Genomic DNA, 20,716 nt, shown 5'->3' with positions numbered 1-20,716 from the left:
ATCTCAAAATTAGATGGCAAGTATCATCTACAGTAGATACAGGAAACAGCAAAGTTGTCATAAGGTTGCCTAACACGAAATGCAGTTAGAAAATAATTCAACACTAAGTGTGAAATTGATGTATTGTTTTTAAATATATGCCATGTAAAGAAAATGCATTGAACTAAAACAAACTAATATTCTCAGTACATCCATACTATTATTGTTTGTATGGGGTTGTGGAATTTATATATTGTAGGCTATTGAAATATAAAATTATATATTTTTAAACATATGTCACGTTTAAATATGGGTTTTAAATAAATTCACATATATTTTAAAATATATGTCACGTTCTTTGATATATAAGTCTATATATGGCCATGTATTAGTTTTTCTGTATGGATTTTCTCAATGACAGATTAACAGCTGCTGCTGAGGAGATATTATCTGCAGTAAATCCAGACTGTTCTGCAGCTCAGAGTGAAAACAATGAAAGTGACAATGGCATGGAGAATGGAGGGCCCGTATCAGGTTTTAAGCCAGTCAAATCAAAGAAAACAAATATGGTAAAAGGACAGAGGTCCCGTATCAATACTAAGGGATAACATCCACACAGTTGACCCAGGCAAATCATGCTAAGCCCTATTGTTGTAAAGTGTGTGGCATGTCTTTTCATCACACGGGCTCATTGATTTAACATGTGCAAACCCGGATAATTAACAGATATGTGGTCTGTGTGGAAAACATACAAAGTCCACGGAAATGATTAAAGAAACTCACAATGCAGATAGCTTTTGTCATGTTTATGGTAAATGGTTCAGCAAGAAGGGTAAACTGATGCACATGAGAAGCCACATAGGGAAACATATTTTGCCTGCCCTTAAATCAGAATGGAGATCTGAAAATACACATGAGGACCCACACGGGGTGGAAGCCATATCGTTTGTGCAAAACGTTCATTCGGAGTTGACATCTCCAAATGCATGAGGATTCACACAGGGGAGAAATCATTTAATTGTCGTCATTGTGCCAAGGATTCAACCAGAATGGAAATCTAAGAACACATATGAGGATTCACACAGGAAATAAATTATATCTCTGTCATTTTTGTGGTAAAACATTTAATCAGAGTGGAACTCTGAGCTATCACAGAATGATCCACACAGGGAGAGATAATATAATCACAGTCGTTGTGGCAAAAATTGCAGCTCCAGCAACGATCTAAAAATGTGCATACAAATTCACACAGAGGATAATCTAGGCTGTTACTGTCCTGGTTGTGGCACAGACTTCAATCCGATTGAGCATCGAAAGATACACATGAGGAAACAATATCATTGAGGCAGCTCTGTTGGGCTGGCCTGGGTTGAACCGTCACGTCATCGGGTGAAATCGGGGAGGGAGGAGCGCCCATCTCAAATGAAACATTAACCTGCGCTGCTCGGTCATTTATGTCAACAAGTCGGTATGGTACATCTTCCAGAAACATACATATATTTTCCATAAAACATATTATATTTTCAAACTAGTTTTTATATGCAGATAAAGCGTTTTTATATAAAGCAATCATTTTTGCAGGTGAAAACACAGATTCCCACTCATCACTCCACGTGCTTAATTACGTCTCTTTTGTTTTGAGCCGACTTCGCCGTCGGCCAGAGTAGGGCGTCAAGTTTACGCCCGGGAGGCAGCCCAGTTCCAAAACTAAGGTTAAAATCTATCACCGGATTCAAATTGATCCCACCGGGGTAACCCAGGACAGATAAACTAAACATTGCAGCCCTAATGACGGATTTCAGGAATGACACAAATCTTAAACGTACGATTCGTATTAATGAACATTATGTTTTATCCACAACAGAATACACGTTGATAAACGTATTAATTGAAGTGTCTTTACCTGTTCTCTTGTCTCTCTTGCGACACTGTTCCGTTATCAGTCTTATCTTCTGATGCTAGAAAGCTTATACACAAAACGATCCTCTGATGAGCTAGATAAAAGTGCAATAGTAAACATTCAAAATGTTTGACCGTTTAATCAGCAATAAATATAATTGGTTCCATATTGCAGATGTCCATAAGTGTATTGAATGAAGTATGTTAGTATAGTCCAAATGTTATATGGTGTATAGCATTGTATACCACACCCAGGACGGCTTAAATATCCTGGTCTTTTGTGGCTCAGTTGGTTGACCATGGCGCTTGTAACACCAATGGTCTTGGGTACGATTCCCGCTGGGGCCACTCATGGAAATGATATGCACGTATGATTGTAAATCGCCTTAGATAAGAGTGTATGATATGGTATCTATTTTTTTTAATGAGTAATCAACTACAAGCATATTACCTGAGATAATTTACATTGCAAGGCATCTCCCCGAAATATCTGATATATGTTCAGAGATGTAACCTACAGCAATGTTCAATTTTGTGGTCTGGGCGTCTGGCATACAAACTTCATCATTGCCAATCCACAGATTATACCCCAGTAGCAGTAGCACATTATGACTGTTATAGCCTGCCCCGCTGGTGCGTAGTCTCTGTCTAGGGCGGAAGCCAGCTTCAGGCTGTGCTGCGCTGGCAGGTCACAATGGGCAGCCTTCCCGGGTCAATGGGTCATTGTTACTGCTGAAACTCTTTCCCTCACTATCAGAGCTGGACTCCAAACCCTGCATAAACACTTCAGTTTGTAAGTATTCTATCTAAACCTGTGAGACAGTACCCTACCTGGGCCAAGATGTGGATAATGACATTTTTGGCACCGTGGTTGACAGACATGCTGAAAATAGGTGGGAAACAAGTGGAACAAAAGAGAGTGAGGGAGAAACATATCTTAGTCTCGTAATCTAGTTCTTAATAATCTAGGCTGCTAGTTGCAATTATGGTAATCCTCTCTCATATGTCTGCCCCTGAAAACAGAGGAGAGTGGGAGTGGGCTGTGGCATTCCCTGTCTGTTTGGATTTACCGATGACGTATTGAGGTAGGGTCAGTGTGCACTGATCTACCGGTCTAATGGTAAAACATAAATAACGTTTACTGAATTGAGTTGAGTCTAAGAGTCAATAATACAGACTACACCGCTACGGGCTATAATGGGAATAGCAGCAACCAGATGGTGACGTTTGGCACCCACTTGGCAAGCGTAATGATGCCTATTTGGCAAGAACCGCTAATCTACGTTTTCTTCGCTGCTGCTAATAAAGACAGGGCTACATTACTGCTGGTGGTAGGGTATATAATAAATTAACAGTTTGCAGAGATCAGACATACCGGCCTCGCAAATAGAACCGCGAAAACAATGTGGGCTTGACTCACAGAGGTTCCGCGCAAACTCGTCCTCTGGTAGCCTACGTAGTCGTGACACACCTGGCTAGGACACACATAGCTGTCGCAAGCAGTCCGACATCATTTCTGTCAACCCACCAAGTTCAAGAAACCTCGTAGATGTGTCCGAAAATGTTCACGATCCTCTATTCAACTTGAATTTTAACATGATTTGATTACATATTACACGCGCAATGACTGTTCCATGGAGTTTGTTAACGATTCTGAGTTTGGTGCACCACACGGAATCGAGGTGTTCGCCGACTACTTATTATAAAAACTGTTGGATTCGTCAGTACCCTGGTATATTCATCGACATTGAGGAATCTCAGAGAAGAGGCGCTCAACTTCTGAAGTATTACCAGGAAGAGACAGCTCTGAAATGCAGCCGAACCTGTTGCCTTACGAGAAATTGTAAGTTTACTGTAATTGGTCATTTTTGTATCGGATTTTTACTATTGATTAGATGCGCAGCGAAATAACCCAATAACCTACCAGAACCCAGTGTACTATTATGTACATGTCGACATTAAACAAGTATTCTCAAATGTTTAATTCATGATTTATTGGAGGCAATTTCGTACAATACTTTTATTTGCAGGAGCCCTGCCAGGTGGACAGGCGTAGCATGTCATGTGTGACTGCGCTGCGCAAAAGTCTATTCATCTGTTGCAGGGTGCGTCGATGGATAATTAACATTTTATGTAACTCCTTAGTTTCTTGTAACCTGGCGATATTCCACTATGACACCAACCAAGAGAATGTGAACTGTTTTCATATGCACTGTCCAACATTGGAGAGCTGCATCCTAAGCTACAGAAGCAACGTCATCCTGTACAACATCACCAAAGGTGAGCCTCCATAGGATACAAATGTTTAGACCCAGGAAGCCAAACATAGATGTTTATTACTGGTTATTAATAGACACGCACATAAAAAGCTTTACCTAGAACATTGCAGGCACTTTATACACTGTTTTAGCTTGTGGTATAGATGGTATCGCTTCAGTGAAATGATTTATCACCTGCTACTCTGACAGCATTTGACGGTGGGGTTGGGTGTCTTGGGTCTCACACAGGTGTGGATCCAGACCTGTTGGTGTTTGGAAAGTACTTCACCTCCAACGTGCGGGTGTTACCCCACCTCTACACTAGAGTCAACGCCTCAGAGCCCCTAGCCTCAGACAAGCGCCAGTTCAACCGGCCACCCGTCCCCCCTGTCCAGCCTCTAACCATAGCCCCTACTACCAGGATCCCCACCACCACCTCACTCCAGAGCCCTACTCTGGGCACTACTCATTCCCCCGTCACATCCACCCCCTCCTCCACCATAATTCCCACCCTGGGAACCCAGGCCCCCACCACCACTCCCCCGACCCCAACCACGACTGCCCCTGCCCCTTACACTACCCAGACCATCCCTGCCTATCCCTCAACCCACAGAGAATCAACTACCACCCCACATCCCACCACACATACCCAGCAGCCCACATCCACAGCCAGGATGGCCACCACCACCAGTCCCACCAGCCCACCGACATCCCTGGCTCCTGCAGCCAACATGGATGGCAGTAACAAGCAGGACCTCAACGACACCAAGGGCTACGTGGGCAGGAACCAAACAGCAGCCGCAGGGGGAGAAGGCGACCAGGGTAGCCAGGGCGGGGTGGAGTCCCCCTCACCCGGTGGTTTGGGCCCAGGATGGCACGTAGCGGCACACACCCTGCTGGTTGCCGCGGTGACGGTCGTCACGGTGCTGCTGAGCTGCTGCTGTTCCGTGCTGCTAGTGGTGAGCTGGAGGGGTCGGAGGAAGAGGAAGGGGCGGTACAGGACCACCTGGAGGGGGAAAGGGGGGTCCATGCGCCTCATTAAGTATGCCATTGTCAGGGAGAGCTCGTGAGGTAACCATGGGGATCAGAACAGGGACTAAGAAAGCTTTTACAGGGAACTGCACAGTTAAAAGTAAAAGTAGTGCTAGTCCACTAGAGAAGTAATGTTTACATCAGAAACAATCCAGAATTTAGCAAAGGGACCTGCCACCAACCTGCGAATGTTGTTTTCCTCCCTCCAAACTAAATCTGTGTGTGTGTAGTCTGGAAAAACCACTGAAACTGAAAAGCAAAGATCGGGAACCATCACTGGTGTAAATATTTTTTTTTTAATGCAGCTGTTATTTTTCCCCCCATTCTGACATGGTCAGTATCATCTTACTTATGTATAGCTATACTTTAGTGGTTTTGAAAAGATGAGCTGCATGGAGCATATTTGAGATTCCATAGACCTGGTAGAGAATGAATTGAAGTACATGCCAAAACTGTGAGACCAAAGTTGATGCGAGGATTGTGGTTAATACTGATGTCATGGCTTGAGACTGACAGTAACTGCTGATGCATTCGTAGGTAATTTGCCTAAAGAAAGATACCGTGCGTCCTTTTGGCAGACCTACATTTTGATGCGGTCGAACGAAATCAAACCGATATTGATGCCAAACTCCATGGACAGTGTCTGCTCTGCTTTAAGTGCAACGATGGGGGCTTCCAAGCAAGAAAAGCTGCTGCAACAAGCCAAGTTTTGTTCTGAGGCAGTAAGATGCTAAATGGACTGTGGTGTATGCAAGTGGAGGTGTATCTTAGGCTCAGACCCATCTTGTCACCGCTCCTCTCTCCTTCAGAACATCTTTCCTGCGCATCGGGTTTCACCTGACCCAGAATCACATGGACCAGAGCAGGAACTCTTTTGAAGGGTTTGGTGATTTCTTTTTTTAATAGGCCCATTGCTGAATGTGTCCTTTCAGTACGGTGCTTCTCTTTGTCCCCCTGGGCCAGAGGGGAGAAGGTGATGGGTTTGAAGCCAGGAAGAGAGGGTAATATAGTAAACATTTGTGTCCACTGTCTAGTGATGTAAAAAGCACTTGTTGAAATAACAGTAAGGAAATTAAAGCTTTTTATTTCAAATGCAAGGAATACATTTTTGCTTCAGGCTATCAGTTTAGCATAACTCCTATACGACAAATGTATTACAGACATATAAACATAGGCCCTTTCATTTATTGTCAATAAATATTTCACAAAAGACCGTTACAGGCATCAAATGCTGTGTGGTGAAATCAGATGATAGGTTTGTCTCTAGACTTCGAACTGGTCACCCCGAGTGTGTAGCAGTCGAGTTCTGCTCTTGCTCACTCTCCTGTGTGTTTGTGTGTATCTGCATGTATAGAAGAGGGCATATTAAAGGTTGAGCAGTTTCTTCACAGCGTCTCTGTACTGGTGCATGCTGCTCTCGCTCTCTCCCTCGTTCTTCAGTCTGGTCACAGAGTCCCTGTACTCCTGCACCTCCGGCCTCCCCAGCAGCTCCTCCCTCACCGTCTCTCCCTCCCCTGCTACCTGCATGCGGACCAACGTGGACATGATGTTCTTCTGAGAGGGGCTGTCCTCCCAGCTGTACTCCTCCATGTCTGCCACAGTCTTCTCCGACTCCCAGGCCTCCATTTTCTAGAAAGAGTAAGTGGAACAGCACAGCATTGTTAGCTACAGTGCATTCAGAAAGTACTCAGACCCCTTGACTTTTCCCCAAAAATGTTACGTTACAGCCTTATTCTAAAATTGATTCAAACATTTTTTCCCCCTCAATCTACACACGATACCCCATAATGACAAACAAAAACAGGTTTAATATTTTTTTTTCAAAATAAAAATATTAAATTACATTTACATAAGTATTCAGACCCTTCACTCAGTACTTTGTTGAAGCACCTTTGGCAGTGATTACAGCCTTGAGTCTTCTTGGGTATGATGCTACAAGCTTGGCACACCTGTATTTGGAGAGTTTCTCCCATTCTTCTCTGCAGATTCTCTCAAGCTCTGTCAGGTTAGATGGGGAGTGTCGCTGCACAGCTATTTACAGGTCTCCAGAGATCGGGTTCAAGTCCGGGCTCTGGCTGGGCCTCTCAAGGACATTGAGACTTGTCCCGAAGCCACTCCTGCGTTGTCTTGGCTATGTGCTTAGGGTCGTCCTGTGGAAGGTGAACCTTCACCCCAGTCTGAGGTCCTGAGGGCTCTGGAGCAGGATTTCATCAAGGATCTCTCTGTACTTTGCTCCGTTCATATTTCCCTCGATCCTGACTAGTCTCCCAGTCCCTGTCGCTGAAAAACATCCCCACAGCATGATGCTGCCATCACCATGCTTCCCCGTAGGAAATGTTGCCAGGTTTCCTCCAGATGTGACGCTTGGCATTCTTGGTTTCATCAGACCAGAGAATCTTGAATCCAAACTTCTTCCATTTAAGAATGATGGAGGCCACTGTGTTCTTGGGTACCTTCAATGCTGCAGACATTTTTTGGTACCCTTTCCCTGATCTGTGCCTCAACACAATCCTGTCTCAGAGCTCTATGGACAATTCCTTCAACCTCATGGCTTGGTTTTTGATCTGATATGCACTGTCAACTGTGGGACCTTATATAGACAGGCGTGTGCATTTCCAAATCATGTCCAATTAATTGAATTTACCACAGGTGGACTCCAATCAAGTTGTAGAAACATCAATGATGTTCAATGGAAACAGGATGCACCTGAGCTCAATTTCGAGTCATGGCAAAGGGTCTGAATACTTATGTTAATAAGATATGTTTTTTTCACTTTGTCATTATGGCGTATTGTGTGTAGATTGATAAAAAATATAATTTAATACATTTTAGAATAAGGCTGTAACGTAACAAAATGTAGAAAAAGGGGTCTGGATACTTTCCGAATGCACCACAAATAAATCGTAACCGTGATTCCTCTGTTTATGCCTCAATATATGACAATAACGAGAGATATGTGACACGTTAACATAAGCTGTCCCACAAGGGTCCGTGATGGCCCGTCTTGGGAATGTGGGTTTGGAGACAGCGCAGTGTGTGGAACCCCTGGAGTGCCCCGGTCGGCCCTAAACCATCTGTGGCGCTCTCCTCTCCTGTCCTCTCACAGAGATAGTGTTTCTCCAGACGTGGTGCTGAGTCCCTTTACCATAGCCGGTCTCCCTCCCATCACATTCCCCAGAGGACAATAGGCCCGTTGTGTGGGAGCTTAAAGCAGGGGCTGCCACAGGCTCTCCTGCAGCCCAGGTGTTTGGGGTTAATGGACCTCATTACGTCTATATGGTCCCCAATATCAAGACTGGCTGGAGGCCAACCCCTCCAGCGGACAGGTGGTGCGGTGGGGATGGCTGGAGAAGAGATTGGTCCTCTCCCCCTTAGCCTGACTGTCAGGATTATTACACCACTACAGAATCGTCACTGGGCAAAATAGGGTCAGCTAAGGTAATGTAGTTCCTTCAAATCACACCGATTCTGTACTGTAGTTTTATTCAGAATCTAGCCATCTGATTGTAAATTATAATTAAACTACACTGGGTATGCAACATTATTTTGATTGACAGACTGACCAGGTGAATCAAGGTGAAAGCTATGATCCCTTATTGATGTCACTTCAAATCAGCGTAGATGAGGGGAAGGAGACAGGTTTTTACACAATCCATGTCTCAATTGTCTCAAAGTGTATGTGTGCCATTCAGAGGGGGAATGGGCAAGACAAAATATTTAAGTGCCTTTGAACAAGGTATGTAGTAGGTGCCAGGCGCACCTGTTTATGTCAAGAACTCAACAGTTTCCTGTGTGTATCAAGAATGGTCCAACTCAATATGCAACTCAATATTAGGATGGCGTTCCTAATGTTTGGTATACTCAGTGTATATAGCTATAATGGTTGACCATTGGTCTGACAGACTCCATATCTCCCACCACAGTGTATCCCAGTGAATGAAAAAAGAGGGAGATGATTGACAGACGGCTATGTGGCCAGACCAACAGCCACCTGTTCTTCAAAGTTGCCGAGGAGGAAGACATTTGTGGGTTTTATTACTGGAATGGGGCACAGAGTACTGGAGCTCTCAGATAAGGGATTGACATATTAGATAGTCACTTGGGGATTGGAGCGACTCTAGTGCCCAGCGGGCCAGATGGTAAAGTACGGTACAGTACTGTAGACTTCCTGCTGTGGTGTGGTGGAGGACTGTGGTCCGTCCCAGTAGAGCACTGGCCCGGATCAACAGCCCACAGCAGAATTAGCAACAGGCCCAGAGAGTCAAGAGTCCTTCTCACTGAGTGAAGAGATAGAATCACTTCAGCGGCAACTAACAATTGGCCTCTTTGTGGGCTAGCGTTACTACCGGTGTATGGGCTCCCCCTCCCAGCGTCCACCAACCTGCGGGCTGCACTGTGCCTTCCATTGTGCGTGTAAAGGGCAGCGGACAGTGTTCCGCTTCCCGGCTCCGACGCCATTTCTCAGAGAGACGAAAAAAAGCCAAGGCTTTTTACCAGCTAAACCCCTGCTGCCTTGGCGAGAGAACTGCCAGAGGCACAACAGGGAGAGTCATTAATTCCCTTGTGGATCTGATGTGAAAGCAGCCTGTGCTGGTGACCCTGGTGGTGGATTTCTCAGGTGTGTGGTGTTGGTTGGAGTTGGCGCACTGTGAATAAGTGGCGGGGTCAGGATCTTATTCTGGTGTTGGTTTTCTCCTGTTTAGAGGGGAAATGCCAGTGGGACAATGCTGCTGTATGCCACCCGTTTGCCTATTCACCACTCATAGCTCCCGAATAGGCTTTCTCCTTCACACCAAGGGTAGAGAAAGGTGTCAAGTCCATTGGTGCTAGCTAGATTGGCATGGTCTTAGTGGTTGGAAATGAAAACAGACAAATGGAGGGAGGAGGAGCGTTGGCCATGGAAAAGCCACACAAGTGTCTCAGCAGGACACGGGGGTTTGGTGGGGAGGGTCAGTACTTGTGAATAGTGAACTCTTGAAATGTTAATGACTTGGTTGAAAGGCAAAAAAAAAAAAGCCTGTCGTGCTCTTTCTACTTAAAAAGCCCTAATGTATACGCTAGCCCTTTACCTCTAGGGACGGCTTAAGGTATCAAGCATCCCTTTCCTAGTACATCATGTATTCTCTGGATAGTGATGGACTTGGCTGCCTGACCACCTGTCTACTCATCGTCCACGTATTGGCTGGGTGGTGAGGTTAGGTGGAAGATGTCTACTCGAGCTCTTTGGCACTGACCAGGGTCACGTTCAGGAAGATGCAACGTACTGAACGTAGCAGATAGACATGTCATGAATAGAACCGAGGATCAATTGTACATCGGGACTTTCTGAACGCGGCCCTGGCACTAGCAAGACACTTACCCAAGACTCGTGATAGAGGACAGTCAGGAGGTACATGGCATAGTCATAATTCTGCTTTCTCACAGGGCAGCTGGCAGGGCAAAAGTGAGAAAAAAATAAAATAAAACATTGATCAGAAAGTACAGGGCGAGTTGACGTAAAAACCTCCCCATCAAAAGACATCACTGTAAAGCAATGACGACAGTGAAGGACCAATAACTTCCTTACTTTAGCCTCTTTTAAAACAAACTAGTAGATATTTGTAATAGTACATTGAACAACAGGAAGCGCTGTTTACCTGTCAGTGGTGATGGCGAGTGTGTCCGTGTCCTTGCAGTACCGCTCTCCTACCAGTTTAACCATCTTCTTCCTGGCATGGTCGTCCATGTTCAGACAGGAGAGCTTCAGCTGAGTGGACAGAAACACAATCTGACATCATAATACTGAAGCTTATTTGGTTTGCCTAAGCTGCTTCAAAATGAATCCCTCAATGCTCGATTAGCATGCAAAAAAAAATAAAAACTATAGACATAACCGTCCATCCCTACTCATGACATCTGAAATAATAAGCACCGTGCCTCACTAAATGTTGAAACTGCAGCGGTAAAACACTTCACCACAAAAGATGCTTAAAATGATTCCATAGAACTACAGCTGTAAGGGGGGGAATAATGTTTTCTGTAGCATGAATCATAATCTGCTTGTCCTTCAGTAAACTGAGTTTAAAACACAGGCTTGAAACCTAACAACCGTTTGTACACTTAACATAGGCCAGGCCTGTTGTTACCTCATATCCCAACAATAATGTCATGCATTACACCTGGGAAGAAAACACTTCAATTTGCTCAACTTACAAAGGCAAACATTTTGAATATACTAGCCCACACATCTTCAAGGATGCGCTTTCATGCTAGGTTTAGGACCTCGCATTGAAGCTTAGAAACTTTGGCCAAGATAACTGCCAACAAATGCTTATTGTAGCCATCAAATGAGCTTTCTGCACCTTTCTACTGGGAATTGGTTTCACTCTTTAGCAGCAAACTGTTTTAGGTGTGCCCTCCACCATCTGCTGTTTTCAGCTCACGCCGTAGGTTATAGATGTGATTCAGGACTCCTCACTGGCCACTCCATAACAGTGTTTCTTCTTGAACCATTCCTGGGTGTGTGTGGTTGTTGTCCTACTGGAAAACACACAACCTTCAACAGATACACCATTTTTGGACACTGGGTTGAACCTTGCATTGCAAAGCAGTCCCACAGCATTATCGAACCTCCCCCATAATCGATTAGTTATTTTCTTTGAACGCTTCATTTGGTTGTTGGTAAACATAGGAAGGCCCCACTGTTGAAGGAGACAAGCACGCCTGATTTAACTTCTCAAAAACCCATCTAAACAAGCCCAAATCCTGGAGAAAATGTTACGTGGACCAATGAAACAAAATTAGAGCTCTTTGTCAATACATATCAGCGCGATGTCTTTACTGACAACCAAATGAAGGATTCAATAAAAAAAAGAACACCCTCCCTACAATCAAAGATGGGGGAGGTTTGATAAGGCTGTGGGGTTGCTTTGTTGCCTCTGGTACTGGGGGCCTTGGAGGTGTGCAAGGCATCATGAAATCAGCAGATGATCATGTGATTTGCATGCCAATGTTCAACCCAGTGTCCAAAAAACTGTAGAAACTGTATATTAGGTTGTAGGTTTTCCAGCAGGACCAATGACCCAAAACACACATAAAAAAGCACCCAGGAATGGTTAAGAAGAGATGCTGGTATGTTCTGGATAGGCCAGCGAAGAGTCCAGATCTGAATCACATCCAAACAATGGCGAGATCTGAAAACAGCAGTTGGTAGAGGGCACCCCTCAAAAATGTAATTAGAGCAGTTTGCTGCTGAAAAGATGACCAAATTGTCAGTAGAAGGTTGCAGAAAGCTCATTGACGGCTACAAAAAGCATTTGTCTGCAGTCATCTTGGCCTTAGGCTGTGCAACCAAGTACTAGCTCCAGGGTGCCAATATTTTTGTCCATACCATGTCTTTATTTTCTACATTTACAATTGTAAACATAAGTTTACTAAAAATAAAATTGGTTCTGCAATGTTGAAAATCCAATAAGGTGTGGTGACCAAAAGTTGTTCTACATTTCTACTTATTTTAGAAGAAATGGGGACTGATTTAATAAAGGTGCAAGGGTGCTAATATACTGCATTTGCCCACAACTGTACAAGCATCATGAAAGCTCTAACATAAATTCATATATATTTTGTACCTTTATTTAACTAGGCAAGCCACTTAAGAACAAACTCTTATTTACAATGACAGCCTACCAGGGAACTGCGTTGTTCAGGGGCAGAACAAGAGATTTTTTTACCTTGTCAGCTCGGGGAGTCGATCTAGCAACCTTTCGGTTACTGGCCCAACGCTCTAACCACTAGGCTACCTTGACTTGTTGAAAATCTGTTTTGTTTTTTTGACCTAACTTGCTTAACTTTTATATGTGGTTTCTTCCTTCAGACTCCATAGAATTACCTCTTCCTTAATATTTGGTAAAATTATTAATTTAGCGTATGGTTTCCTAGAAATAAGGGTGGCACAACCCATTGGCTCAACTTACCCCACTCTCCCCTAAGCATTTGTTTTTAGGTTCCACTTTAGTGCGGTTCTCTATTTGTGGAAAGTATGTTACAGCAGCATTTCATAGGCATAAAAGCATAGATACGGACAATGGAGGTCTTTCTTGAAAGGTCAGCCAGCCGGACATGAGCTGAGAGCTGTTTAGGGAATCTCTAGATCCCTTCTATACAAAAGAGGAAAACCCTACACTTTCTATGCATTTCGTAGAGGGTCAAATACAGGTCAAAGAGTCAAATTGAAATATTAGTATTTTAATCTGTAAACTAAACCCTGTGAGTCCCAGACCATTTGGCCTACAACACAGGCAGACAAACTTACTCTGAGGTGGACTATGCGGGCAGATGGGTTTCTGAGGGAGGTGCCAGCAGACACGTAGTCCTTGCTCTCTACTTTGACAGGGAAGTGCTCATCACATTTAGCACCTGTGTCCAGGGCAGAGGGCCACTCTGTGCAGAACGCTTCAGGGAAAAGAGAATCAGAAATACAATTAAATACTGTTGCTACAGTAACATTAGTGTGTCTCTATAAGCAATTTTGTGACTTACGTTTCAGAGCTTCACAGTGTTTCTTTATGGCTAATGGAGTTAAATGCAAAAAGTTTGGAATCTGAAAAGAAGAGTTTTGATTAAAACCTGAATTTGCTACAATAGACAGAACAGAAATACTGCTGTACAAGTAAGGTATGTGGAACCAGTATGACCTGACAGCACAATACAATATATAGCTTTAAATGGTACAAATTATTCACCTCCCATTGCCAGATAATGCTAAAATCAAAAGATCTGATATCATGCCAAGTTGGAGATAAGACCTCTGACCTTGATGAGCTCCAGGTTGCCCTTCTTCTCTGGGGGCACCCCTTTCTTCACTGGGAAGCCCATGCGGACAGGCAGGGGCACAGAGCCCTGTCTGAAGGGGGTAGCGGTCGGGTACACTGTAGTCCAGTCCTGGTCTACAGGCATCCTGTCTGTCCTGGGGTCGCCCGCCTGACACACACCACGGAGACAGGGAACAGATGGAAAGGAGTCCGTATGTGGGTCAACTTCAAAATACATATACATCTCTCTGTCAATATACAGCTTGGAATAAACTTGATCAAAAAAATGATTCATTACTTCTCTTTTAATAGTAAAGAATCTGGGCTGAATTCATGACATGCCCCTCTCCCCCCATGGACCATAATGTGCTGTAGGAGCCATGTTGCCCTACTTAGAGTGCCTTCAGAAAGGATTCACAGCCCTCAACTTTTTTGTTGCGTTTCACCCTGGAATTAAAATGGATTCAATTGAGATTGTCACTGGCCTTCACACAATACCCCATAATGTCAGTGGAATGATGTTTTTTGTTGTTGAAATTGTTACAAATGAATCAAACATGTAAAGCTCAAAATGTAATTCAACCCCTTATGGAAAGCCTAAAGCCTAAATAAAGTTCAGCAGTAAAAATGTGCTTAACAAGTGACATGCTTGTAATCGTTAAGGACTGGGGAGTTTTTCAGGATAAAAGAAACGGAAAGGAGCGAAGCACAGGCAAAATCCTAGAGGAAAACCTGGTTCAGTCTGCTTCCCACCAGACACTGGGAATTCACCTTTCAGCAGGACAATAACCAAAAACACAAGACCAAATCTACACTGAAGTTGCGTACCAAGAAGAAAGTGAATGTTCCTGAGTGGCCAAGTTACAGTTTTGACTTAAATCTAATTGAAAATTATCAACAATCGATTTAACAGCTTGAATAATTGAGGGGGGGGGGGGGGGGGGGGAATGATCCAGGTGCTTCTACAAAGTATTTACTCAGGGGTGTGAATAGTTATGTAAATTCGATATCTGTATTTCAATTTCAATACATTTGCAAAAATGTCTAAAAACATGTTTTCACTTTGTAATTCTGAGGTAGTGCGTGTAGATCAGGCTGTAACACAACAAAATGTGGAATAAGTCAAGGGGTATGAATACTTTCTAATGGCACTGTTGTGTACTCCATACAGTTTGTCTGTCTTTGTATATTCCACTTCATTTGTAGACTAGAGGGCACTATTTTTACTTAACCTTTATTTATACAGGTCGTCTCATTGAGATAAAATACATTTTTCAAGAGAGACCTGGTCCAACCAAGACAGCAGCAGGGTGGGGGGGGCAAAGTTTCAGACAAATCTCAGACATAACCTACAGACATAGAAACACAATGAACAACCGATAGCCGTAGACACCCATAAATTAATATCACATACAGAGACATACAAACACCATAGATAAAAATCTGTCACGTATACCACTGCATGAAATCCTAATGACAATCACGTTCCTCAGTAACAGGAGGGTCGAACTCTAAAACTCCAAAGAAACAAGACCCTGGAGTTTCAAACTGGTCTGGAGACAGTTCCAAGACCACGAAAAAAACGTTTTTGCCATGATCCGTTGGGATTGTTGGAAAGTGGGAGTGACACCGTAGCTGACCTAGTCAAAGAAGAACAGAGAAAAAGCAGTTTTCCCAAAACAGTCTTGTAGACCAGAGTTTACCAATGTTTAAGCCTACATAGACTTAATGAAGACCAGTCAACAGCACTGTACAGATCATAGTGATGTGTCAGATGCTTTTGGTTAGTAATAACCTAAAAAGGGCTTTAGGATAGTGCTTGAGGTCTCTGCTTATAAATATCAACGTAGTCCGAGACAGACAATAACGTACACCATACCTTCTCTTTTGTGGCCTCAAAGAAAAAAAGAGAGCCATATGCCAGTAATAAAAACCTATTCTCAACTTGAGTTTCTTAACCAGGTTCTCAACATTATTATTGAAGCTCGGCTTCTCACCCAGCCAAACTCACAGATATCTGTGCGTTTTGACTTGCTCTGTGGAATGTCCTTTCAAGGTAGCAATGACATGGTTTTCAGAGTGTTGTTCAGAAAACACCATGCATTTTGTGAGGAATTTCGAACACGCTTCAAATCGCATAGAGTCAAACTTCTGCCACTCGACTAGAGAATAGTGTCATTTTGAGACTCCCGAGTGACGCAGCGGTCTAAGACACTGCATCTCAGTGCTAGAGGCGTCACTACAGACACCCTGGTTCGATTCCAGGCTGTATCACAACCGGCAATGAATGGGAGTCCCATAGGGCGGCGCACAATTGGCCCAGCGTCCTCCGGTTTGGCCGGTGTAGGCCATCATTGTAAATAAGAATTTGTTCTTAACCGACTTGCCTAGTTAAATAAAGTTTTACATTTAAAAAAAGATTCTGCATAAAAAAGTACATCAGCTGTCTCAATATGTCGCCCAATGTTGTTGATATAAGTAATAAACAGGGGACCTAAACTGGATCCTTAAGGCACACCTGAGCTGTGTTGGGTCATGGGTCTCTTATGTGGGAAGGTGGTAATTATCAGTTGTGAAGTCGTAAATACCAGTTGGATACATTCATATGCTTTGGCTAGATTGGCTAATGGCCAACAAGCGGAATCAACCATAAACTCAAAGTACAGCTAACCATATTAATAGATTATTTATTAAAAGTAATGTTTTTGTTGCATTTAACTGGTGAAAGTGCTGTTATCGAGGTAATTTCCTTAGTAGGTGACGTCAGAGGTTAACACGTGGGAGTAGTTGGAGCTCAGGGGTGATAGACGAGTTTCCCACTAGTAATTTCCTGCTGGAGGGGCATTCAAGTGGATTTTTCCCAGTCGTATGTGGTAAATCCCACCTTCCCACTTGGTTTTAAATGCAGCATTAGGCACAAAGGCAGTTGAGATTTGGAATGATGGCCTCTCAAGACTAGCACACAAGTGACCAATTCTTCCCGTGCTCATCGTTTACATCAGTGTTTCCCCAACTCCGGTCCTCAGTACCCCCAACAGCAGACATTTTCGTTGTAGCCCCGGACAAACAACTCATTCAACTCATCAAGGGTTTGGTGATTAGTTGACAAGTACTCGAGGACTATGTAGGGTTCCCACCCCCAGACATAACACTTTCCATATGTCGGGTTTTCAGCTGTTACAGTTGCCCAAGTTAGGCTACATGTGAATTACAATTCCGATGCCGTCTAATAACGTTTAGAAACGTCAATCAACATCACTTTCTAAATGCCCCTGATCATTCATGTCAGTGAGAAAGAATCTTTAAAAAAAAGATTCAAAAAAGACTGTGTGCCCCCAGTTGATGAACTACACTTCCTCCCCAGTTACGCTCACACAGAGGTGTTCGGAGCACACTAGATAGATATTTAGCACTGGCGGCCGCCTGTCTTCCATCTGTTCTCCGTAAACAAGCGTTGTAACATGGAGATCTAACCATGTGGGAACACTAACCCTAACACTATAAAAGGTGTGTAGTGATTTAATGTTTTTATTTTCTTAAAAATGTGCTGATATGAAAGATATGTTCCTTATGTTTCCCAAAACAGTACTGCAAGTGATGTGTGTTAACTTTCAGACCGAGCATCAGGGCTCTTCTTCCTGATAAAGAAGATCTTATCGCCAATAGGCGCTAAAGTAGTAAGCATTTATGAATGGGGTACTCAAGGACTGGAGTTGAGAAACACTGGTTACACACTAGCAATGCTGGGAATTAACTTGAAAAAAAAAATATTTGAATCTGCCTGAAGCCAGGAGTTCAATCAAATTACATTTAAATGTACTCTGTTGATTGGATGAAGGCTTGGTCCTTAAACAGTGGGTAATAATAATTAAAAAAATCTAATAGAACGTATAATTAAACAGAATTTCCAAACGTGGGTCTGTTGTAGACCCATGCAGCTCCTTGAGCTTACCTCATGTCAAAAATAAAGGTTACCCACAAGTTCTTGCTTTTTTGTGTGCAGGTATGGTACACATGCAGGACTTTGACATGCGGTAAGTGGAGAGGAATTAGGTCGACAACAGACCCACATTTGTAAAGTCTTTAAATTGTCGTCATTTCTCAATTTCCCCCCTGCATGAGGACCAACCCTACGGACAATCAGCAGAGTAAGTAGACATTTTATTTGATTTAACTTCCGGTGGCCTTTCCGGGGATTTTTTGCAAGCCAATTCCTACCAATGCGAGTGTGTAAATACTACCATTGCTAAAAGCAGCTACTTCAAACTATTATATGTGCCTAAGGGAATTTGCTAGCTATATCTGCCAGTATGGAATGTTTTTATCTTTACTGCTAATAAAATGGGCAAAAGACCCAACCAAAAAACTACTTTTGGAAAGCGGTTTGTTTAGCATCTATTTATGAACATTTGCAATCCCACCCGACTGTGCTAGGTGAATCTTATGGCTAGGAGTTCCGCTAGCGGCACCCCTTGACAACGTTCCGCTGAAAAGGCATGAAATTAAAAAAAAAAATTTTAACTATGTAACTTTCACACATTAACAAGTGCAATACTCCAAATGAAAGAAACTTCTTCTTAATCTACCAATCGTGTCTGATTTCAAAAAGGCCTTACTGCGAAAGCACAACATATGATTGTTAGGTCAGAGCCAAGTCACAAAAACACACACAGCCATTTTCCAGCCAAAGAGAGGAGTCACAAAAAGCCATGTCATAGGACATCATGTTACACAATACATGTATGTTTTGTTCGATAAAGTGCATATTTATATCCAAAAATCTCAGTTTACATTGGCGCGTTACGTACAGTAATATTTAGCAGAGCCACATCAATTTATAGAAATACTCATAATAAAACATTGATAAAAGATACAAGTGTTATTCACAGAATTAAAGATAGACTTCTCCTTAATGCAACGGCTGTAACGGATATGAATGTAACCAAATGACGGGGATTAACGGTACACTTACTATTGGTGACATATGTAATGGGGAATTGATCAAAATAAACAAAAGGGCAAACAATTTCACTGACAGCTGCAACTCAAATCAGCTAGGGCTTTTTCCGCGCTAGCACAATCCTAGTCATATTAGCAACCCATCCTAGTTGTTGCATCTTTAGATTCACCCTCTTTCTAAGTTTCTAACTGAGACATTCATCGCTGTCATATACCGCTTGCATCAGGTGAGGTGTTTGGAATTGCATTTTGGCAAATGTTTGAAAATGACATTTCATTGGAGGCTTCATTACAGGTGTTGCATACTATGTTAAGATGAATTGCCATAATCAAAATGTGATTTCTGACCACGATGGATGGACGCCCTAATGGGTTACACACCTAATGCATATGGGTCCAGTTTATTTCTCAAATGGCCAGTAAATTAAAATACTGCTGGTCACATTGTCTGGCGCCACATTTTCCTAATGAGACCCTGATATAGGGTTAGATGGCATTATATCAGAACCGACCCAGATCCAAGACAAAAGTCAGAATTTTGGACCCGGAACCGGTCGGATCTTGGGTCTGTTGGACGCGTCCAGACATCTACTACAAACATTCCTTGTTCACTCACCTCTCTCCTTGATCTTCGGTTGAAAGGTCCTTTGTTCCCTCTGTCAGGAAAGCCTGAAAAAGATATCGATCGTATCAGAAAAACACGATACAGCCCAATTAATTATGCTAGCAGCTAGCTATGCGTTCTCCAACTTTCTATATGAAACTTTGACATCATTGCGACCATGATTCATATAGTCATTTTGACCAGGTTAGCAAGCTAGCTAGCAAAAAAACTCGTTGTGACGGCATGGTAATGCATGGAAACTCACCTTTATTTTGACTAGAATGATTGGTAGACAAGGCCGTTGCATATGTTGCCCTGTTTAACGGGTTACGCACATTAACTCCATAAATATGACAATGTATTCGTCCTAAGGACCAAATTGATTTCTTCAACGTATGTGCAGCCATGTTTGAGGAGGCAATGTCAACCTATGGCGAGTCGAGAGGGACCGTCGTTTGGCGCTTGCGAAATAGAACATGAATACAACATTGGGTATCAGTGCCCCCTTTTGGTATAGATAATGAACTGCAATATGGGAAAAGGTGAACGCATTAGCGGTAGGCAATTACAATTTTTTTATTACGTATTGTCGTAAAAATGTAGGTCTGTTTTAAAATGTCTAAACGTCTTCTGTTAGACTACATTATAGGAGCTCAACAATATTTTAATGGTGTCTATGCTTGGGATTACCTAATTACTCGCATGATAAATATCTAAAGAAGTACGGTTTCTGATTGGTGCATTCTTGATAGACCAAAACATTTATTTGAGCTGTTGTTCACGTCCGTCAGGTGGATAAAACTGTGCGCAAGATGATAGGCTCTGTCCACATGTGTCCTTCAGCACCCCTGCCATCCTGAGCGCACCGCCAGCTGCTGCTTTAACACATAGTAACACAACACTACCCTGTTCCTGGCAGACACACATCAGAGACGATCTGTTAGGGACAGAAACAACGACCCGAGTTTCTGTATTCTAACGTTTCATTTTCCACGGTGTCCACTGTCATTTACGCACAAAAAAAACTATTGCCATTGGGTACCACTTTGAAGAGAAAGGTAGGTTCACTTTTCATTTAACACGAAAGGAATTTAGGCTACCACGCTGTCTGAAATGATTTATTTTTGATAATTAAAATGTATATTGGATTTTTAGGCCTATTAGGACTTTTTGTAATAACTCTAGCTGAAATTGAA

At 43.0% G+C, this 20,716-nt stretch overlaps 2 protein-coding genes across 2 annotated transcripts; one reads left to right on the top strand and one right to left on the bottom strand.

Annotated features, from left to right (window-relative positions):
* Positions 1–3,501: 3,501 nt before the first annotated feature.
* LOC139381613 (MANSC domain-containing protein 4-like) lies at positions 3,502–5,206 on the top strand. The gene is made up of 3 exons (XM_071125279.1): positions 3,502–3,721; positions 4,024–4,158; positions 4,386–5,206. Exons 1-3 carry the CDS (start codon positions 3,502–3,504, stop codon positions 5,204–5,206), a joined length of 1,176 nt encoding a protein of 391 aa, XP_070981380.1.
* A 1,030-nt stretch (positions 5,207–6,236) lies between these two features.
* On the bottom strand, positions 6,237–19,959 carry LOC139370207 (small ribosomal subunit protein mS35-like). Its single transcript, XM_071109556.1, has 8 exons — positions 19,786–19,959; positions 19,533–19,585; positions 13,959–14,126; positions 13,686–13,746; positions 13,459–13,598; positions 10,805–10,914; positions 10,528–10,597; positions 6,237–6,797 (listed from the first exon to the last, which is right to left on the bottom strand). The coding sequence occupies exons 1-8, from the start codon at positions 19,925–19,927 to the stop codon at positions 6,534–6,536; spliced, it is 1,008 nt and encodes a 335-aa protein (XP_070965657.1). The 5' UTR covers positions 19,928–19,959; the 3' UTR covers positions 6,237–6,533.
* Positions 19,960–20,716: the final 757 nt, after the last annotated feature.

Source organism: Oncorhynchus clarkii, chromosome 2, assembly GCF_045791955.1.
Source record: "Oncorhynchus clarkii lewisi isolate Uvic-CL-2024 chromosome 2, UVic_Ocla_1.0, whole genome shotgun sequence".
Classification (NCBI taxonomy): Eukaryota; Metazoa; Chordata; class Actinopteri; order Salmoniformes; family Salmonidae; genus Oncorhynchus; species Oncorhynchus clarkii.
Note: the sequence above shows the minus strand (reverse complement) of the source record. Positions and strands in the feature narration are given on the sequence as shown.